General features: G+C 43.1%; 1 protein-coding gene across 4 annotated transcripts; it reads left to right on the top strand.

Moving 5' to 3' along the window:
- The first annotated feature begins 981 nt into the window (after positions 1 to 981).
- Positions 982 to 23,471, top strand: LOC135908585 (solute carrier family 35 member D2-like protein). Of its 4 annotated transcripts, none has more exons than XM_065440407.2 (14): positions 982 to 1,709; positions 1,898 to 1,931; positions 8,560 to 8,646; positions 8,777 to 8,844; positions 10,631 to 10,702; positions 11,987 to 12,055; positions 14,225 to 14,327; positions 14,919 to 15,011; positions 18,901 to 19,047; positions 20,323 to 20,405; positions 20,912 to 20,992; positions 22,233 to 22,279; positions 22,926 to 23,041; positions 23,136 to 23,471. In XM_065440407.2, the coding sequence occupies exons 1-14, from the start codon at positions 1,495 to 1,497 to the stop codon at positions 23,172 to 23,174; spliced, it is 1,254 nt and encodes a 417-aa protein (XP_065296479.1). In that variant the 5' UTR covers positions 982 to 1,494; the 3' UTR covers positions 23,175 to 23,471. The 4 variants fall into 4 exon arrangements, 2 of the variants coding, with proteins under 2 accessions (XP_065296479.1, XP_065296480.1); XR_010566361.2 differs by having other exon boundaries at positions 990 to 1,709; positions 22,233 to 22,266; XR_010566362.2 differs by lacking the exon at positions 22,233 to 22,279 and having other exon boundaries at positions 992 to 1,709.
- Positions 23,472 to 23,569: the final 98 nt, after the last annotated feature.

The following is a 23,569-nucleotide window of genomic DNA, read 5'->3' as shown; positions in this document are numbered from 1 at the left end:
TGGGCCATCCGCAATAAGATATCGTCATCATCCTGGTTACGCCCACTGCAGGGCAAAGGCCTAGCTCTCCCATACTTCTCCAACTACTCCGGTCATGTACTAATTGTGGCCATGTTGTCCCTGCAAACTTCTTTATCTCACCGCCTACCTAACTTTCTGCCGTCCCCTGCTACGCTTCCATTCCCTTGGAATCCAGTTCGTCACCCTTAATGACCATCGATCGGTTATCTTCCCTCCTCATTAAATGTCCTGCCCCCCATGCACGTAAAATATAAAATAAAATATAACCCGTACCAATTACTCCACATTCTGTTACGCGAGGAAGACGGAAACATGAATGGAATGTCGCACTGCAGCGTTTTTTCTTTGTTTATTAGAATACATTTCGTAAATTTTAGCACAGGGCGCCGGACGGTGCAGACTTGTTTTATTTGTTTGAAGTGGCAAGCAGGCCGGAAATTTACATATATTTTTCCGCCTGCGTTTTAATTCGCAAGACCTACTGATGGAAAGCTATATGCGCAAAAATACACACGAGATATACGTGCTGCTTGAAGATCAGGAAAAATGTTTGTTTTCCAAATGGAACCATAGTGGAATGAAAGCCGACACTGCGGCTGCAATGCCCGCAATCACCGATCGCAATTAAAAAAAAACTAAATAAAGAATAGAAAGGAAGGAAGCTATTCTCGAGGCATAAATATATGTCATATCGAATTATAAACACCGTTTGAGCTGTCTGAACGCATGTACCAACGCACGAAGTAGTACGACTGAACCTTTCCGAGACGTATCGCCAGCAGCTTCCAACGGCGGTTCGATCGCAGCGCCGCCACAGTATTTTTCGTCGTCGCACGCCTCACTGCGAAGCATGCGCCCATGCATGCGCCTCCCAACCGCTGGTCCCACTCAACCATGCACTCTAGTCCAAATTCACGCCGTGCCCACGCCCAGTAGGATGTCGTCCTCTGGATTTAAAATACAAATCTTGAAGGCTATGCTTTTGCTGGTTGAATTCAACGGAACCGATTTTGAGACGCGGAAACACGTCATGCGTCGGGTTTCGGATACCATCTACTAACATTTTTATTTTCAAAAAAGCATGGTTTCAACCACGAGCCGTCAGAGGTGCTGCAAAGCAACCTCCCCGCCCTCCCCGCACGATTGTACGCTACTGTACGAAGCCCGACTTGTACACCGTACCTGAAAGGTAGCGAAAGCCAGCTTCGACTCCATCCAGCAGAGGCCAGCAGCATCTGTCGGTCTTCTGTGAGCATCTATCCACGGGGGCCATCATAAGAGCTATGGAAGTGTGACGCGTGTTATATGTAGGCATGCTCTACGGCCTGTGTGGCCTTGTGTATGTGTTACCTGCGTCGTTTCGGCGTACCGCCTCTGTTACGCGGCGCCGTTTGGCACTTATGCGCATAGATTTGTTCGAGCGGGCGCTCAGCGCGCCACGAGTACCGCCCGCATCGTCTCCGAGGGCCATGGATGTGCCGCCTCGGTGGTGACCAACCGTGTCGTCAGCGCTGTGTGCCGCCGAGTTTGATTTTCTGTCAAGTTGGCAAGCGTGATCCGCACGAAGCCATGGATGATCCGCTCGTTACCCGGGTCACCCCCCGGGCCAAAGTCCTGTCCGCCCTCTTCTACGGCATCGTTTCGTTCCTCATCATTGTCATCAACAAAATCGTGCTCACTACCTACGGGTGAGTTCAACCTGCGGCATCGTGTGTGTGTCATGCAATCTTGCCCGGGCACTGTCACTTTCGCCTTCAGCAATCGGTTCTCGTAACGCGCTCCTTCATCTTGTTCACTTGTCTAAGCTGTCATGCAAGACAGCGGGGCGCATTTATACGTTCTTTTGTTTATTCGTTTTCTTGTCTTCTCCTGACAGGTTTCCATCGCCGCATTTCTTGGGGGTCGGTCAGGTATGTTATATTGAGCTTGCATGCGTGTATACCTTTGCCACTTTCCCTTCGTTAATAGGTACAGATGCAAGAGAATTTTATAGATATCTTTAAAAGTTTTCATAGCTACTGCTAGGCAACTCGATAATTTACTATCTGTGATCAGTGGTGCTGTCGCGCAAACTTGCCGAAGAAAGTAAGAAATGTGTGCGAGCACTGGGGTGCGCTCCGAAAGAGAAATATATTGTTGTCGGGTTATTTTGCCTTCTGCGACCTTGTTTCTACCTGTGTACTACGTTTTCCCAGCGCAGGAAGCAAGCGAGTGCTTTATGTGTCGCGTTGAAAACAGGTTTTCTTTTTTACTTCACTGCAGTCGCGAAGAAAAGTGCATACTGATCACACTACCACGCGTCGTTCATCGCATGACGGAGTCTCACATTTGTGTATCATTGGTGTAAAGCTGCGACTTCAATTATATTCCTGTCACACAGGGCGTTCTCAATCGCGATCGAGCCCGATCTCGGTCGCATTTCTCGATCGTGATTGTGTCTCTCTCGCTGCTTGCACCAGTGAGCCTATCCCGAGCGAAAGTGTCTCGTGACAGACCCGAAAGAGTGAAGGTGCACGTGGCAAAACCGAAACCAGCAGCTGACCAGAATAATTGGCGCTCACGTTTGGGGGTCACTGCGATACCTCGTGGACACATATACGCATACGTTACCTGTATGCCGTCATGCCATGCGTTTTCTTTTATTTTTTTTTATCAAGGGAAGTCTGTTCTGAAAACGCACACTCACTGAATCGCGGTCAGGGCGCCCTCCTGGAACCTTGATCGGTCTTAATGGTGTCGCCGTGTGCTCCTCTCTATTCCAAGAAAAACTGCTGCGTCGAAGAGCTTGCGCGAGTAATGAACAAAATGACAAAAGCTTGATTCGGAGAAGCATACAGAGCCGCTCGTATCTTTCTTTTTCTCTATATTTATCTATATTCGGGGTAGGGGGGAGAGCTGCATTAAGCTGCATGTTCCGAAAGTGAAACGGCGTTTTGGAAGACCCGCCCGTACATCTCGAGACTCGTAGGCCGACAGTTCTCAATTGATCTTTAATGGCCCTACTTTTGCGTATGCAACACTCAGTGCCGAGTTATAACTATGCACTGCTGTTATGTATTACTTAGTTTCGAAATTTGTAAGCATTTCTGTGCCTACCCAACGAGCAAACCGCATTCGCAAATGTCAGTGCCGACTCTCGGATGGAGGGAGAAAAGAAAGCCTCTCATGGCCTGGCAGGGAAAGTGAATGCGGCACCGCGTGCGCTACCGGATTTGTGGCCGCGTCCGGCGGAAACTGTCTGTGATACAGAGATAAAACAATAATTGGGGTAGGATTGTTATCAGCCACCGCAACGTGATGGCGTAATTATAGTGTACTAGAATACTGGGAAGTGTGACTTCCGCGGCGCGATCTGAACGCAGGCTAGGGGGCCGCCACAGTGATGACAGTCGCGGAGGGCGCTGTCTGCAATATGCGTGCAGTGACTCTATATGCGTGTAGTGTCGCTGTATAACCTACCAAAGTAAGCAGAGTTGCGCCTACTTTTTCCTCTTGCCGCTCGCGCCGCTACTTGACATGAGCCATCACGTGGTCTAAAATGACGTCAAATGTTCCGCCGCACTGCAGAAAAGCCAACTTCACGGACGCGACACCGTCTTTTTGTTACCTTCAATACCTCAACATCTCAACCTACCGCTTCCGTAACATGTCTGACATAACGTATAATGTCGCAAATGACATAACGTGACATGAATGACATGTCAGGACATTAATGATATGACATCATGACATTAACATGAATGACATGTATAACATTTGTGCATGACATAACATGTATGAAAACATTTGTACAGGCTCAGTAAATTGGCTGCGTTTGGTATGTCTTGAACATTTACTTTTTTGAGAGTGTTGGTCTTTTTTCTCTGAAAAGTGCACCAAACGATGTCACGGTGATACCCTTGGCTGTTAGATGTGAGATAGAAATTTCCTTTTGCGCGTACCGTGAACTTAAACAGCGCGAGCATTTATTCTATGACTTTCGGTCCCGGTGGCAACATTCACCTTGCAGTAGGTCAGCGGGAAAATTGTCGGCACATGTGACGGAGATGCCAGACTCATCGACGTCTCACTGCCAGCAAAGGGCATACTATAAATGTTCGTTTGTGTCATTGGCTTCCATTCAATTCTGTTAGGGCTGAATTAAGCAAGTTGTAAGCATGTTCTAGAGGTGCAGGCATGGGGGGGTAGGGCAAGCGCTACAATGTCAACATACACTCACTTCACGCAACGCACACTGCTCATCCACCACTCTTGTTAGTCATGGAAGCACGGTCACATTGAGAAACGAAAACAAAATTGGTCCTGGTGGACAGTTAAATCAATTGTTCAAGCATTCTGTAACGCGCGAGACATTTAGAAGCTGCAACTTAAGCAGGCACACTCTTTCGCTATGCATCTACTGCAGCAAAATTCATGAGATGCGCCTTCACGCCGCCCCGGGTGGCCGTGTCACCGTCTTGTTGCGCCCTTCAACACAGTTCCAAGTTCAGCTTCTGCGTTCCCGATGAGGGGCTTTACCGCATAGTATTGGAACAAATTTAATAAATGGTGGAAGTATGTGCAACTCTGTTCTTTTGGGAGCATACACAGGGTTATACCCTATGCCTGCTGATGCCAGTGCCACCTCGTGCCGTCATCGGAGAAGGGGCCCGCGTTCGGCACACTTCCCAGTATTCTAGTGCATTATAGCACATCTCCGTGTACAGTCATGCACAAAATGAGACAACACAAATAGGAAGTATTCGATCTGGCCTTATTAGGCCTTGTTTGGCTGTAATTTATTTTGCCATTACCACACTCGCTGATTTAAAAAAATATATAATTGGAAGTATGTAGCCCGCTATGAGGGCACCTAACCTTGTTTTTATTATCAGTGGGTCATTAGCCAGAAGATAAGCACTGCTGCTACTGCACCAATGTAGCTTGACCAACAGGTTTTTAATTTAGATAACATGAGATGAAAAAATATTGTTCCTCTTGGAAAAGCATTCTGGCAAATGTCGTCACTGATTGCAGTGTTTTGCATACGGTCTGCTGGGTGGCACACCAAAGTAAATGTTATGCTCAAAGAAACCAGTAGTTTAGGCTGCGGGTCTGCCTTCAATGGAGATTGAAGGCAGACCTGATCACGCTCATCTTTTCATCACAACTAGCCAGCAGAACAAATATTGTTCCTCTTGGAAAAGCATTCTGGCAAATGTCGTCACTGATTGCAGTGTTTTGCATACGGTCTGCTGGGTGGCACACCAAAGTAAATGTTATGCTCAAAGAAACCAGCAGTTTAGGCTGCGGGTCTGCCTTCAGTGGAGATTGAAGGCAGACCTGCGGCTCAAGGCAGACCTGATCACGCTCATCTTTTCATCACAACTAGCCAGCAGAACAAATATTGTTCCTCTTGGAAAAGCATTCTGGCAAATGTCGTCACTGATTGCAGTGTTTTGCATACGGTCTGCTGGGTGGCACACCAAAGTAAATGTTATGCTCAAAGAAACCAGTAGTTTAGGCTGCGGGTCTGCCTTCAATGGAGATTGAAGGCAGACCTGCGGCTCAAGGCAGACCTGATCACGCTCATCTTTTCATCACAACTAGCCAGCAGAACAAATATTGTTCCTCTTGGAAAAGCATTCTGGCAAATGTCGTCACTGATTGCAGTGTTTTGCATACGGTCTGCTGGGTGGCACACCAAAGTAAATGTTATGCTCAAAGAAACCAGCAGTTTAGGCTGCGGGTCTGCCTTCAGTGGAGATTGAAGGCAGACCTGCGGCTCAAGGCAGACCTGATCACGCTCATCTTTTCATCACAAACTAGCCCTTGTAGTCAGAGTACCAAATCAAAATCTTTCTTTAGTTCTGGTTCTCATTTGGTTCACCGATACAGGCTCAGCTCCGATTCAACTCTTGAGCAAGAAAGTAATGGTTCAAACCAGTTCATGTTAATTAGCATAACCAAAGAAGAATCCCAGGAAAACAGCACAAATTTATTTTTGTGCAAGGACTTGACGCTGCTGCTATGCTGCACTGAAAGATTGTGCCTGTTGTTCTTCAGGCTGCACATAGTTACAAAAGAACTACGCAGATCCAACACCAGGGCTGGAATCTATGTTAAGCGAAGCTTTTTGCGGGAGAGGGAGGATATGTTGAGGAAACGCAGAGTCCTCCACCCTGCTACTCTGCTCAGAGGGAAATGGAAGAGGGAAAATAGGGAATGAGGAATATTGATTAGGACAGGCATTAGGATGCAATGATATACACATTTGTGTTTGAAGGGCCTGTTTGCAGCCTTGAATGTAGTCCTGTGTTAACTAAATATTAGAGATGTGCTAATATCAAATTTCTTTTTGTACTAATCAAATATGACTAGTAAGTGTTGAATATCGATTCAAATAGCAAATAGTCGAATACAAACACATATATTTATAGCAGAACCATTTATTTCAGGATAATTAGGTACCACGTACGTTCATGCTGACTAGTGAAAAAAAAAGGCATCCGGCTATTCGAGACATTTAGGATCAGTTTTAAACACGCAATACCTAATAGTCAATAAAAGAAATGCATGAATAGCCTCTCAATATTTCTGGAACCTGGTTGCTCACAAACTTTTCAAGAATGAATGCTCTATGACCAGGTTTCAAAAAAGGCTAAATATGTTGAAAAAGGATAAGAGGTTCTGGAAAAAGGAAATAAAAAGCTGCTCAAGAACCTGTGTGCCATAGACAAATGTAAAAGGGCCCGTTCCAAGGAAAACATCACTCTTTGTAGCTTAAAAGATAAAACTGCTACCATGACTAGACTGCAACAAGCACTAAATTACAGAATACAAGCAAAAATTGCAGGTTTTCATGCAGGCTTCCATGGTAAATCTGAAAACACAGCTCGCATTACCCATTTTGTTTCTGCATTGCTTTGAAAATGTTGTCGTTGTATCATTTCGGAAATTTACAGTACTTGGTTTAGCAGATGGAGAATAGTTACCCGGCTGACTTTAACAGTAGGTTTTTGCAACATATTTAGTTGTGATATTTGAAAATATTTAGTTAGTTTTCAAATACAAATAGTAAGTGTGTAATATTCAATTAATATACGAAACTTCAAAATATCCGCCTGGCTTCACTAAATATTTTAAGAGAGCCTTCAAAGCTGGCCTAATACGTCTGGTAAAGGGCCCAGTAACACTTTTTCAGTGAATGGCCTGTTGTTAAGGGGCGCTAATGAACACATCAATGCCTGCCGTTCAAGTCATACTGGGGACAAGCAACAAGTATATGTTATGCACTGTGTCGGGTACGTCGCATGCATCACAGTCCGACGAGTTTGCTCTTCGGATGCGATGCAAATGTTGTCACATTAAGCTCTAGTATGCCCCTTGACGCGATACGCTGAAAACTAGACTAATGGTGCTACTACCTTTAAAACTATGAGAAGATGGCGTGTATTTACAAATTGGGTAACATAGTTGAGCCACAAATGTAGGCAATACATCGATGAAAAACTCCAGAAAATATGGCCAACCTGAACGGAAAACTTATTTTTGTTCTTTTTGGTTTCACTCTAGAGTGAAAAAAATTGCAACGTTTTGAGCAAAAATACCTTTTTTTCGGTTTTCGGTTTAGTTCTCGTTTGATACCCCACTTCCCGCAGCTCCATGACTCTGCTCTGCAGCTTCTAAGCACAGTTACCAGTGCTAGTTCGATTTGACGCAGCTGCATCCTGCTGTGTGTGTGGAATGTGAAGACACCTGTGTACTTAGTTTAGGCACAAGTGAAATAACCTCAGGTAGCCAAGTTTTATCTTTGGGCCCTTCGTAACTGTACTTATTTATATCCGAGATGTTGCTAAACACTGTCGGTTGTTAGTACTTATTTTTCAGCTACTCAAACAAGCGCCCAGGTATGCTTTGTTATACCCAGCCGGACCTGAACCCCAACTTTGTACGTTGCTTTTGGTCATTATGAATGTTACTCTGTGCAACTGTGGTTGGAAGGCACTGGTAGGGCACGTGATACAGAACTAGTGAAGACACTTTCATTACTGAAACAAAAGGATTGTTACCTGGGCCACAATTTTGTAGCGATTTGTCTTGCTTGATTCTTTGCCACTCTTATTATCCATGGTTCATGAATGGCTGATCCCACTGATAACGTGGGCGAAGTGCCAATCTTACCACTGGTAAAGTGCGTGAGAAGAAATCACATCAGAAAAGGTATTGCTACAAAATGGTGGTTGAGGTGATAAACTACAACAGTTGAAAAAAACTCAAATGAAACATATAGGGACAGAACGGAATGGATGTCACAAAGATTCACTTGCAACTAAATTTCCTTATTAGAGTCAATGCAAAAATAAGAAATCATAGACTGCAGCTGTAAGGTTTGTTTTCAAGATAAGGTTTGAAAGCTTTAATCACAAAAATTTGTAGTGCCGACACTGTTGACTTTTGAAACTTTTGCAGGCTCGTGCATGGAACACTGCAATTTTGCTGACCGAGAAGGTATTGCCAAATCAGTCACTGACCAATAGATGCTTGTCTACTTTGCAGATGGTTATCACCATTACCCTGATATGGGCATTAAGGCAAGCAGGGTTCATAGATTTTCCAAACGTATCGTTCGCCACATGCGCCAAGGTAAGAATAAGTGAACACCATGAACATATCGCATGTTTCGGAAAGCTTTGTTTTTGTCATTGCCGCTTCCATGACAAAAGGTTCTTTTTTTTAATCTTTTGCTAAAGTATGTCTTCATTTTCATTTACAGATACTGCCTCTTCCAATATTCTTTGGAGCCAATCTAGTGTGTGGCCTGGGAGGCACACAAAAAATTAGGTGCACTATCACTCTATCTCTTTGCGTTCACTAGGTAGCACCATCCGAAGGTATTTCATGAGAAGTGCTCCTCAGCGAAAATTTCTGTACATTTTTATGTTACCTGCACTAGGTTAGTTCTCAACAGGACGCATTGAGCAAGGGAAGGGTCTGTGGCATATAGTAATTCATGAACAACAAAGTGGAAACATGGGAACATAACTTCAGAACATCAAAGGAAGGAAGAAAAACCTTTTGCGGATGTATACCAATTCAAGCAGCTCGTACATCAAAGACAGTGAAGCTGTATGAGAGAGCTCTGACATCATTTGGAAGCTCTGTAGACCTGTTTTGCCACGGCTTGAAATCTGCCCAAGACTTTGCAAGCGCTTCACTGGATCTGGTGCAATTCCTTCACTATACCTCGGCCTTTTCAAGTGCTTCACTCTACCCGAGCTTAGCACTTTATACCGTCTGTTATGTCTTGACACACACTCCTGCCTGCTTTGCCCACTCTACTGACACCTGCATCTGGGCCACGTGTTCTGGCAGTCTGGCAGGGCTGCATTGTTCTCAGCTCATCACTCACGAAAGCAATAGACTGAGCACTCTCGCCATTGCCGTGGTCATATACGGTGGCATCAAGGTTCCGTTGCAGACTGAATTATTGGCTGTTCTACGATTGAAATTTGATACCAACCATGCCGCAGCACGGAAAGCGTTGTGGAACTCCCCTTAACAGCTTTGGCATAAAACCAAATACATACAAGAGAGGTAAAAGAAGCCAACATCCAATATGCGGTATACAAAGCAAAGAAAGTTTGTGAACATCAAGCACACAAGGCAAAAAAACAAGGACATGGAATCTCGCAATGAGATATGCTGGGACGATAGTTCTTGTAAGGCTATGATGTGAGAAATGGGAACCATTTCAACCATTTTGCTGGGAACACTTTTAAGGGAGACATCACAAGACAGCACAAATATCTTGTGCAAGATGGTTTGACCAAACAGGCACCTGAAACTTAAGTGAAGTGACTGAGGAGCAAGCTACATGTGAGCTGCAGGGTTTCAAGGGAAAGACAAAGTGACAATAATTTGTAGTGATGCTTATGAAAATGAGAAAAAAGGCAACAGATATATAGCAGCAGAGACATCTAGTTCAACAGTCAATAGTAGAAAGAGTGAAATGTCTTAAAATGTGTCTTAGGCAACTGATCTTTGTCAAATTGCATTCTCCACTTTGATTCTGATGGAATAAGAATCAATGCTGGAACCCTTGTCTCGGTCATGTAGCATCACTTTTTTGATTGATAGTGGACTGTGAGAAAAACAAAAGCTGTTAAAAATGTAACCCCTGCAGATAGAAGTGAAAGATGACTTAATTTGCTCTAGCCCAAGCATGGTGCCCAATTTCTTGGGGATGAGGTTGAAGCCACAGAGAAAGAAACGGGACCGAAAACAACCCTTTGGCCTCGGTGCAGTTCTGATAACGTCACATGAAAAGCTGCAATTAAAGGCACATGCATGGGCTAGCTACAATACCCAAGCTTGTGGCATTCCACAAAGTTGCCACGGCAGCCATGAGCATGGGACAGTTATTTCTACAGCCACTAGATGGCAGCAGCATGGTAGGAATTGAGTTGCACAAAGCGTGCGTGGCATTATGCAACCAGATTGTAAAGTGACACATGTGCTTCCCAGTGTTTTTCTTCCGTTCCTAAGTTTTCCGTTCTCAATTGGTCTTCATAACGGAAGTCGTATATTTATTCATGTTGAGCTAAGGTTCCATTGTCTTTCTCTGCAGCCTACCAATGTTCACGGCATTACGTAGGTTCTCCATTCTCATGACAATGATCGGGGAATACCTAGTGCTGAGGTGAGCTCAACTTTTCTCTTGCCACATTTGTCTTTGATTGAGAAATGATAGAATTAAAAACCGCATTGAATGATTTACTTTGCCTATGTTGTTGATTGCCATATCTGCACAGTAGGTCTTGTTATGCCATACCTCATGCTTTATGTTAAGGCAACCAGCTTAGGCTTACAAAACAATTGCATGAAATTGTTATTTTTTTTAGTTCTGTTCCACAAAACCAGCTACTTCCATAGTTGCTTTGGGTACCTTCGTAGAGGTTGCTTAATTATTTGTTCAATTGTTGTGACAGCTGTGAAGCAGTAATGGCAGCCATAAAATTATAGTGGAAGCATATTCCTTCTAATGTAATAATGGCATTACTGCAAAACTGGATTTTATGTTTGCTATTGTTGGCACTGTCATTACAGCAAACGCAATACCAAATAGGTTTCAACAAGGGCATGTATGTAGTCGTGCAAGGCTATCGTTAGTACCATTGAAGGTGTGCTATCAATAGTACTATCAATAGTGCACCATGGATATTGTAATACTATTGAAAGTGCACTATTGATAATGTAAGATAATGGGACATACTACATCTAAACACTGCTACGTAATTCTGGCAACGTTAACATTTCCTGAGCCATGTGCTATGCACACAGCAGTAACAATATTGTAGCGTTCTGGGTTGTCGTAGTGCATGATAGTAATACTATCGATGTTAATACTATCACTAACTTTTTTACAATATCAGTAGTTTAAAACACTATTGGTACTGTTGATGGTCAGTTTACCAATAGTTTTGCATTGCTACATGTATGTCAAAGATGTGCTTTGAGGGAAAGCAACACATATAACGTTAAGGGAAAAACTCTGATCTGTCACAGGAAACACAATCAACAAGAACACTTTTCTGATGGGAACTTTATTTAGTATTGCGCTACTGAATTACTCAAAATAAGTCGTGGCGGCCACGTTTTGATGGGGATGCAACACAACAACACCCGTGGTCTCGTCCATTGTGGACATGTTAAAGTTCCCCTGGTGGTCATAATGAGTCCGGAGCCCCTTACTATGGCATGCCTCATAATCACATCGTGTACTTGGCATGTAAAACCTTGGAATTCTATTCAATTCTCAATATAAGTGAGTAGATTCTGATGAGTCCACCTTTATCATTTGACAGGGCCTGTAACTTTTGTTGTGTGAAGGTTGCAATTAATCATGAGACACCTTGAGTGAGCAGACTTGTTTTCCAAGACTGTCGGGTTGAAAATAACGATGGTTGGTCTTTCATTTCCTCAGGAAAAGGCCCCAGACGGGCGTTGTGATCTCTGTGTTTGCCATGGTGGGAGGGGCAATGATTGCTGCCTGGTGAGTACTTGCTGTGTAGTCTTTGGCATGTTACTTCAGTATTGTGAGTAATAAGTAGTGAAGTTATGTATCTTATAAGTATTATCAATGTGAGTGGAATTCTTGGGATACTCTACATACTTTCTGGACTGTTTGTGGTGTGTTTCAATCATGTTCCCATCACAACTTGGGCCACTGGGTAGTCCATGGTCTGATCAGTAGAACATCGTGCTGCTGTGCTGAGGGAACCATGTTGAAAACCAGTTGTTGGGCCAACCTGGGTCACTGAGTACGTGCCAGTGGGCATGCGCTACTTTTCAAGTGAACTTCTTCGACGGCAACTCGGGTTACTTGGAATGTGCCGCTGATACGTGCTGCTCTTGAATGAAAAAAAAAAATCCTTTCAAATTTTTTAGTTGCTGAACAGAATAGAACCTGCATCATATATTGAGGCAATCTTGTCTGAATATATAGTGAGACGCCTGCCACTGCAAGATGACGCAGCGTATCCAGAAGGAAGTGGGAGAGAGGAGCCCAGCTGCACTACATGCCTCATACAAGACGCGTTTCAAATTTCAGATTTTTTCAAACTTCTAAAAGACAAGAGAAACAGTAAACAGAGGTCTTGTCAGCGTCAGTTTACCATTGTCTGTTCGTTTGTACCTGTCAACAGCACAACTGGCAGAGACTTGTGATGTATGACCACTAACAATTCTAACTTGTCTAACTAGCACCGGTAGCTGCATTGTCAGATCAGCAGCTTTATGCAATCGAAATGCTATAGTGGGCATTACCACTGAACAAACCAAATGAGTATGATACCTTATGCAGCGCTTATAAAATTGCAACTTCTAGAATGTTGGCTTCCAATCATCAGTGATATGGCTAAGCTTAGATAGCATGATAATATTATTTCACTTCTCTTCCTTTACATGCTACATTAATAGCTTAAGCGGTGCTCCGCTCATTTTATTATGATGATTGGCAGGTCTTGAGCGGTTGATGGCAATTGAGTGAACAAAATTGTTACAATATGCTGGCCCTAGTTTCTGTTACATGAGCTCATATTATCTTGTCCTATCAGCAGTGTTTGAGACAAGTTTTGCTTTTGCAACTTTTTTTTTCTATGTAGTGCATCTTACAATCATTAGGGAGGTTTCTGTAGCTCTCGTGTGCTCATCTTTTGTTTCCTTATGTTGGCACATACTCTAAAAGTATGTCGTGTCCATCAAAGAGCAATTTCATATTTTTGGCGTTGCTGATGGGTAGAACACAAAGACTGACAAGAAAACCCGTCATTTATGGCAACTGCTACAGTTCAAGTGTGCTAAGCCTGTAGAGGTCACTCCTGGACATGTGTGGGCTTCCATGTGCCCGCTCTTAGACTTGCTGGGGATAAAAAAAAAGTGACTTCAAGCTATAAGCTGAAGCAAAGCAGCAAAGAAAGGACCACATATACATAGAGAAGGGCTACAGTAATCTTCACCATGAAAAAAGACTGTAATCCTGGGATCTTTTGATATGTCAAGTAGTGTGACGCCGGTTTATTTGCATTTTTCTCAGAAAGCAATTTTAGGACATCTTTGTACCTTTTTCTAAAAAAAAAAACCTACTTGGTTTTGTGAAATAAATTTTGTGAACATTTGAGTTTGTGCCTCATACAAATGTGGAACTGGAATGATTATGCAAGCGCTAGTGGTAGTTTAGTAAACAAATAAAATGCATGTCCTGGCTGCTGTTGCACTACATAAACAAATAAAAAGAATGTCCCCTAATACATTTAAGCACCTGCATGGTTATAGTTATGTAGCCTACCAATGTCCATCCATTTGCAAAATTTGAAAGGCCTGTGGCTGAAAGTTTTAACAAAAAAAGTTATATTTTTGATAAAGAAAATTAACAGGAAACTGATACACGGTTTTCTAAAGATTTCGAGGTTTACAGGCAGCCCGACTCTGACTGAGACCATATAAAAAAATTTTAAGAAGCATAACCATTTTCATGACTTCCAATGCAATTCTTCCATCCCACCTTTCAAAGTCTCGCCCCAATTTAATCACTGCCTTGCCCTGCATTAGGCAGTAGATTAGACTGGGCAAGGGACATTTATTTTATCAGAATAGCACGTCTTATTAGATAGCTATGTGTCCATGGATTGCATTGCATTTAACTGAGGCCTCTCCCTTGCAGCAAAGACCTGTCCTTCGATCTTGGTGGCTACACGCTAGTCCTGCTCAATGATTTTTTCACTGCGGCCAACATCATATGTGTTCGCAAGGTTGTCGATGCTAAGGTATGCGCACTGGGTGCTCTTTGACATAAAAAAAAAACACGACATTGTTCGCAACACCCCAGTATATGGACTGAAACTCTGCTGTTATGTTCAGTGCATTGTTCTCGGAATCTCTCAACTCTAAACTTCATTGAGTGAGACAAACCACGGTTGCCAAATTGTTCAATTTTCATCGAGTAGTCCAACCAAATTGGTCAAACTGCTTCTTCTCCCATGTTAAGATGCAATCTACTTTATTTTCAGTGGCTGGCCACAGTTAAATAACTATGTTAGGTGGTGTTTCATTGGAGCTTCTCATATGTTTTAGCAACGGTACCAGCCCAGTCCTACACTTACGCCATTTTCTCACTTACAAAGGCTCTCTTGGTAAAATATACATTGGAACACTTATTTTCACTTTAAGTGAACTTGATATTTGCCTTTAGTGTTCTTGAAGATATTGTGTTATTCACTGTGAGCCAGCAAGTGGCTATTCTGATTTCATAAAGTTCTGAATCTTAATCTGAAATTGTGTTGCAGCGCTCATTTTTGCGAGTGTATTCGTCTAATCAGCTTTTCATATGCCCTCTGTACTTCCTTTCCTTATGCTAGGACCTCACCAATTATGAGCTTCTCTTCTACAATGCCTTGCTCATGGTGGTGCCTCTAGCTCTTATGTCATGGGCTATCGGCGACTTGAAAATGGTGAGCTCATACGGTTGAGGATTATCTGTGCTGCCGTGTGGTCACAGAGTTAACATTGGTGAAAGCACAAACACATACAGTCAAACTTCGATGTATCGAACATGGATATATCGGATTATTGCGTATATTGAATACTTTCTATATCACCTGGAAAATTGCATGCATTTAAATTTTTTATTTTGAACGGGGTTGGACGTAAAATAGGTATGTCGAACTCTGCCACCCCAGACCATGTGCGCTCTATTCAGAAGCGTTAAGCTTTCCCACAATATCCACGAAGGTGGCAGCGGCGCGATGGGCGTTCCCAACTGCTGCAATCTAACTGCGATCACGCCAAGGGTGCCATTTAAACGTAGCGACGTACCCACGCAGCAGCTTGGATAGTTCGTCAACGTCAACAACGCATTGCATTTGCTGTACTGACTCCTCCTCGGTGCCGCACTCCGCGCCTACCGTGCCTTGTGAGGACTGGCGGTTTGCATCCACAAAGACGCGCGACAGCGTATGCTCACTGGACTCACTCATAGACGCCTTGGCAGATGCCACTTGATACTTTGTTATTGACAGTGTTTCAAAATACTTAAACTGACAGACGATGAGGTCGCAGCAGAAATAGTGGTCAAACGAAGACGCTGCCGAGGTTGATCCTGTAAGCGCTGATGTGGCCCCGCTCCCAACCTCAACTGGTGCTGTAGCTGCTTTGGCCCTGCTACGCTGCTAGTGTGGCGCAATAGAGGGCACTGGCCAATCACTTGTGGATCGTTTAGACTATGTTGAGGACTCCGTGTCTAAGCACGCGGCTGCCAATAAGAAGCCAGGCTACACTGCTGCAGTACCTTCAGCCAAATACTTTTTGTGAAGCTTCAAGTGTATATTTACTGCGCCACGATTTGGTCGTGATCAAGGATCGTTGTTCGGAGTGCGTGTTCGGTTGGCGCTGATAGGATAATTGCATGCGGTGCAATTGACCACGCATTCATGGCTGACAAAGTCTGTGCGGCCTAGACCAATTGTGCGTGGCGCAACTGAATGCACGCTCCGAACAAGGATCCCCAATTGCACCCTTGGTTAATTGATTGATTTGCAGAAGTTCTTGACGCGTTTTTTACGTGATTTTATGTATCGAATCCTGGCTATATCGAACTATTTCGCGATCACCGTGCTGTTCAGTATATCAAGGTTCGACTGTAGTATACTAAAATGTATACTTAGCAGGTAATGCCGCGGAAGCAATGCTAGGGTTTACCTAACTGTTTGCCTTTATAAATCTGCTAGAGTGGTGCCCCACTGGTGAACTTAAGCTGACCTATTAAGCTACACAAAGTCTCGTTCCTGAACTCGATCTGAGGCAAACTTGTTCTGGTAGTTTTTGCCATTATTGTGAAAGACTGCTGCTGATATCACAGTGTCCTGGGTAGTTATTTGTTGACATATTAAATAATACCATATTCAATGCATGGTATGTTACCATACATGGTATGGCACCATGTAATCATTTATGTGTGATCACACATGATCAAATCGCATTATTCAATATTATGTTGTAGGCCTGATGGGGTCTTTTTAACCCCACGAAGTCCCAATGTATAATTTTTGCCACCATGAGTATGATGAAAATTCTCATTTAAGCTTGGCAAACTTGAGGTAAACCATATGGTGGCATTATTGATATGCTGGAATTAGTTTGCTGCTGTTGTGTATAGTTGTGTATAGTTTGCTGTTGCGTATAACAAACAAGTTCTTGCTTGATGTTCAATGATGTTTCAGCTTTGCGGGGTTAATTTGCGACAACAGCCACGGCAGCTTGTTTGCTTTGCTTACTAGGAGCAAACCAGGCTCATGAAGTGATGCCACAGATTTTGCTTGACACTTAATATGCATTTCATTGTCCATTAAAAAAAATTTGAATCTGAAGCTCATGTGCCAAGAGAAACGATCCCTTCTGAATGAGTTTAATGTATTAGGCACAACATATAAACCATTCATTAAGTGTTAGTTTAGATCAGGATATAATATTGTCGAATTTGGAAGGATATAAATGTTTGGGGAGATGTTGTGCATCACCTCAAGCAATATAAAAGACGACACATATGTCCTGCATAACAGATTATAAATGTTGAGCGAGAAAGCTACTTGTTACACGTTAACATGCCATTCAGATTCACACCTCACAAGTAAATGTTGCTTGGAAAAAAAAATTTGGTATTACCTTCAGTATTTCTCACAACTGTACATTTCTTTGGGCAACATCATGGTACGTAGTTAAATCATGAACGGGAGTATATGTTTGATTTTTGTCTCCTTGCCTCGTATAAGCAAGGCTGCAAATATAAAAAAATTCGACTGATGCAGGAAACGTAGCAAAAATAACTGCTGATCATATTTGGGAGATGCGAAAGGAATGTGCACATGTAGTAGAACTTGTGCCTTTCTTTCTGCTGATAGTTTTGCTACAGTCGAACCCGACTATATCGAACCCGTTTACATCGAATTATTCCATATATCGAACAATTTCTGGACACGGTATAGTTACAATGAGTATATATAGCAAAAATTACGCATACATCGAACAAAACTAGTAGCGACTCCCTATATATCGAACGTCAAACGGCGAAAAGTGCCCCCGGAAGTTGGCTTTCCCTCGCGGTGAAGGGAAAACCCGGCGGCGCGGCTCCATCCAACCGCTCTCCCTACGTGACTGCGCTACCTCGGAGCCGCCGACACCACCCTACAAAAAAATGATCCTGGCCCGTCCGCCCGCAGCGCTTGCTCCGACAGCCAATCAGAGGCTCTTGTGCCCTCGTCGTGCAAGGTGGCGAAAGTGCTAGTTGTCTCGCTGCTTATCTGATTCATTGTGTGCGCGTTCTCCCGCAGTGTTGGCGTGATGAGGCGGCAGAATTCGCCTTTCATCGTGAAGCTCGAAATAATAAACCGGGTCGAACGCGGTGACAAGTCGGATGTCCCCGCAGCGTGCAAGATTTCGAGGAGCACTCTCAGCACGATCTTGAAGAATAAGGGGGAGATTAGGGCTAAAGCGGCTGAACTCGCGACCCGGTGCCTGTGGCGCCCAACGCGTACGCGCGGCCGTGTACGAGTGGTTCATCCGAAATTGCTTAAGCCGTACCGACTTCCGCGTGCTCGGTGATGACTGTAAATTCTGATTAATGCGATGAAGCCGTTGTCGTTGCCGAAGTTTGGAGCGAGGTGTCAGAATTTCCGGAAGCTGTTGACAAATCAACGGTGGACGAGTTTGTGAGCGCAAATGATGGTGTTGCGACCACAGGAGAGCCCAGAAACAAAGACTACATTGCCGGCATCGTGCCGAGCACAAGTGAAAATGGGCACAACGAGGAAAGCAACGACCATCTTTGGCCCACATCCTCCGAAGCGATTGGTGCGCTCGCACTAGTCCGGTGCTTCTGCGCGAAGGCGGAATGTTGCGGCCTCAGCTGCTCCGACTCCTTAGACAACGTGGGGAAGTGCGTGCCTCGCACGCAGCGAAATTGCCCAAGCAGAAGAAAATGCAGGTCTATTTCGTGCGAAACGAAGCTAGTTTCATCAATAAAGTGATTTCATAAATGGTATGTGCTTTTATGGCATCCAATTATTTAGCAGGCTTATATCGAATTATGCTCTATATCGAACTGATAGGCGTTTTTTTGCGAGTTCGATATAGCCGGGTTCGACTGTAATAGGCGATGAAAATGTACCAGCAAATTGCCTGAAATGAATGGTTGTTAGTTTGTGCCCTGCGCTCTGTGCGTTCCATCCCGTTTCAAGGTCATTCTCATACAAAACGGCGTGTTTATCCAATGCTACTGGTCTACAGGTATGACAAAGCTGTTCTGTTCTAACTATGTAACTGCGTTTCTTTCGTCTTCGCTAAAAGGCGCTGGAGTTCCCCCGATGGCTTGAGCCCGGCTTTCTCGGTGCCTTCCTCAGTTCCTGCCTCATGGGCTTCATGATCATGCATGCCACGGTACTCTGCACGGCGTACAACTCTGCCCTCACCACCACCATAGTCGGCTGCCTGAAGGTACCGCGGCATTTTTTCTTGCTGTCTCTGAATGACAAATGCTGTTTCCATGCATTTGGGGAAACCGTATTGTTAACTGACATGTTAGGGTGGCCGAATATTTAAAAGCTTCGAGTAACCAAGGGACGTTGTCCTAATTCAATTCAGTCTTTGGCTCGAACTGTTGCTATCTGTATAAATATGAACAGCTTTCGAATACTTTAAATCGCCAGCAGTGCTCGATCAGAAGTAAAATTTGGAGCAATAGCATGGCAAATTTCATCGCGACCACCACAGTAACATAGAACAAGAGAAGTTCCGTGTTGGAGCATGCTATACATAAATCTGGGAGCCAGAAATTTTCTGGCTAAACCGCTATTATTCGCATTCACCAATGAGCCCTGAGTGTGCAAACAGACTGCTTACTTGTTCCTAATGCTCCATTTTGTGCTTTAGGAAACAATGCTTCACAATGCGCAATGTATTACAGGAGCTTGCTAACTTGTTATATACTAGGCTGTCAGTATCATTTTATATTAAAAGTGAAAAACCACAGCTTATCACTCGACAACTATTTCGGAAGTATTCGATATTCAATCCAATTCATTTCTATCACTAGTAGGTACTTGATTTGGTTTCAAAAGTTGCTATTCACACTACCCTACTGACATTCCATTTTTGACATCTTAATGTATTGCACTTAATGGAGGTCTAAGTGCCCCAAACCCTAGAAAATATACTGCCAAGCACTAAAGCAGCTTCACAATAAAGCCAAGCAGGTGTGTCTTTTCTGTGCAATATGTGCAAATTTAATTGCGTCAGGACTTATCAATTTTAGGTGCTTACTGAGATAGACAACTTGGCATGCCTTTGAATACTTGCTCTCATTTCGAACGTTTTTGCTGGGTGGTGTGCCAAGATTGTTCTAAACAATTGCGTCATAAAAGCAGTTATATTTCACAGTTGCTTGCATTCAACACTGTTTGCGCAATACTGTTTGTTGTTGGTTTTGAACGGAAATCAAAGGAGGCACAGAGAGGCAGGGTTTTCCAGTGGGAAGTACGAGCAAGTGTAGCCCGAGGTCATACTTCTGTCATTGTAATTTGATTTTGAAAGATTAGGCATTTCCTTTCACATTTGGCCAGCCTGTGCTTGTGCTTAGAGTATTGGTTTCAGTGTGAGGTTTGCTGACATTAGAGATCATTGAACTTGTTTGGAAAAATAAAATGGCAGGACGAGTCTCTTCTTTTTTCTTGCCCACAAGTTTCTTATTCTTTTTTTTTTCTTTGTTTGCAGAACATAATGACCACATATGTTGGAATGTATGTTGGTGGTGACTATATCTTCAACCTATCCAACTTTGTCGGCCTTAGTATTAGGTGAGTGGAAGGACATTAGTTTGTAGAGCAAAGCAGGTTCTTCACATCTTTATTGCAGTTCACCATATTAGGTTACTGTAGGTGACTCTGAAACTGTTCAATTTAGTGAACTGTTGAAAACACCTGTTTGTGAGTTTGTTCATTGGATCTTTATGTACACCTTCATGGTGTTCCTTGCATCTTATGGGTGTAGAGGATTTTATACATTATGTTTTGTTTTGTATGGCAGAGACCTCAGTGCTTGATTAGTACAGCAATCCTGTGGGAAGCATTGTCACATGAATGACAGTTCACGTGACAGTTCCTTTATGGCAGTGCCACAGAAGCATCACTGCAAGGGGGGACATGATGCATATTACATTTGGCCACAAAAACAAGTGGTCTATATGTGGTCACAAGCTTTTCTGGAACATAGTCAGCACGGAGGCTGCACTTTCTAACTTAAAAGCTTTCTTGATGCTTTACGCATTCACACTTTATTTTGTTTGTCTCCCACTTTCTTACAGTGTTGGCGGGAGCCTGCTGTATTCCTATCTCACCTTTGTTCAGAAGCAGAGCGTGCAACAAATGCCCACGACACAGTCAAAGTGAGACCCTTGGCAACACTACCCCTTTGTTGCATGATGTCTGTTTTACCGTCCTACATGTCCTCCTTAATCTCTTTGGCTTTCTGTGATTAGTATGCTTCAATGCAAGCTTATTGCGCTTCTGGATGCTAGATGCAGCAGGCTGTCATGTGCAGTGGCTAACATCGGGCCTCGTGAACCTTTGTCACTCTAATGCTTGATCGTAACTGGCATAAAGCATCATGTATGTTTTCATAACATGTGCTGCCAAAACCGGTCATTGTTTTCATGGGAGCGGGAACTGGTTATATTTGAGGGCAGTTACGGGAAGCTCATCTATTACAAATACCTATGGTTTTTCTTATGATAAAAAGTTTTATTGAAATTAAATACAAATTTTGAAAAAGAAGAATATATATATGTACATAACAATGTTATTGCCATGATGAAGGAGCCATGTTTAACAAGATGCATGTAGAGGATGCAGCTATATTTGTACTACCATTAGGCTTAGACTGACAGTCAGTGTCATTCACTTCACTTTTTATCATTTTACCTAAAAATGCAAGCATTTGATAAAAATCTTGCTCTTTCATGTGTTTCAGACCTTGTCAGTTTATAACATAACAATGATAGAAAAACCATATGTAGAGCAAAGTGTTATGATGTATTGTTACAAACAGTCCAGATTTATGCACAGCAAAACCTCGTTAATTCGGATTCGGCAAAAATTTATAGGTCCTAGACTCTGACGAAAGATTCAATTTTGTAGCTATTTGTGACCGTGTTCAGTAAAACCATGAAACACTATGTTGTTTGCACTTACTGCTGATACTAACTGGAAATTTGAATATTCAGCTGTGTGCCCCGGCTGTGGAAATATTGAGCTTTCTGTCAGCTCCGTCTGTCTGCATACTTTTGACATCATTTCTACTTGGTGTAATGCCTGTGTGTAGCACGCTGTCTCTGTCACTCTTGCATCAAATGCATGTCACATGAGTTTAACAAAGTAAATGCACTCTAAACAGAAAAAGAGCACAAAAAAGTTGTGTAGGCAGACACATGCATGCTGAATTGCGCAGCTACTGCGAGCACTGTTTTGCTTTTCGGCTGTCAATGTTAACACAATCCAGTTTACTCTGAGTCCCTTCTACTGATACTATTAGACATCAGCACTCAGCTGCTATGTTGCTTTGGGCTGCAGTTGCTCTTGCTGCAAAAATGTGACGTTTTGTGTCTTTGCATCTTATTATTAATTTAGGTTGCTTGAAGTCTCAGAATATGAGGAACCCTGTGTAAGTTCTCAAGGCAGGTATCACGAGTTTTATGGTTAAGGCATGCATGATGGACCAGGTGGGACATCACCAAATATAAGCGGGATGACTATTAGTTGCATGTCAGAGAGATCACCGAAATATCTGTGGTACCATTTTGATAACCTAACACATGCTAAGAATGCGAATTCCCTAGCTGAAAGCACAACAGAAACAAATGTCTTGTAAGGTTGTTATGTTTCAAGCAACTTCACTCTGTTGAGTCAGCCGATTTATGCCTTGTGCAATAACTGTGCACTTCTGGCACGGGAACTGCACTGCTCAGAGGGTTTCTTGACACTTATCAATAGAGTTGTAAGCCATGGCATGATGTAATTATAATGTAGATGGTCCTGTAACTGACAGGTATTGATGATAGTTTCATTAGTAGTGCATGTGCTAGATTCTTGCCTTCTAAATACGTCAGAGCCAGTTCAGACATGGCCACACCAGGAAATAGCATTGCACATCTTGTGATACAACAGTTCTGTGTGTTGAGATTCTGAAGCCTCCCTAGGAAATAGCTATTGCAGGAAAGGATGCTAACTGCTGCTTTGCTTTGGCAGCCTGAGTAGCGAAGCAAAAGCATATTTTGTGAGACTAAAAGTGTTTGACCTTGGCTCATTGAACTTTCATTACAGGAAAAGAAGGTGTGCTAGAAGATGAGGGCTGTCTGCTTTCTAGTACTGTTGTCAGTGATATCAAAGATTTTAAGGACTCTCAACACTCTGCTGTTGAATTTTGTGGTACCCACAAGGTAGTGTTTCAGTGTTCCATAGGTGTGCTGTGTAGCAAGTGTGTGTCTAAATTAAATTGGTATGCCATTAATTTTTTTTGTTCTCTCATTCTAGATGATGTCATTCATGGGTATCAAGTTGAAGAACAAGTGAACAAATCTAGTGCACACTATCCTGCATCTGGAACTAATGTGCACCTTTCTAGATCAAAGAGCCTTGTTTTGAACTTCTTCACCATGCCGACTGCTGTTGCAGGCTTGCATGTTTTTTTTCTGTGTTATTCTAGATCCAAGCTCATTTGTGCTTCATTTGGGTGCATAGAGACAGCCATTTTTGCGTTTTATACACATTCTTTACATATAACCGATTGCTGAAGGATCTTGTTTTGCAGTCTGCCCTTTTGCATGTCTGCAGTGTTGTTGCAAGGAGTAAAAACGATGTTGAAACAAAGCCTGCTAGTGTCTTCTTTTGTTTGCATGTAACATTCAAACTTACCATGCTACTGACAAACTAGAATAAAGTGGTGAGGATGAAACTGAACCATTGCA

This window comes from Dermacentor albipictus, chromosome 9 (assembly GCF_038994185.2).
Source record: "Dermacentor albipictus isolate Rhodes 1998 colony chromosome 9, USDA_Dalb.pri_finalv2, whole genome shotgun sequence".
NCBI classification, from domain to species: Eukaryota; Metazoa; Arthropoda; class Arachnida; order Ixodida; family Ixodidae; genus Dermacentor; species Dermacentor albipictus.
The sequence above is the reverse complement of the archived record's forward strand: the minus strand, read 5'-3'. Positions and strand labels throughout refer to the sequence as shown.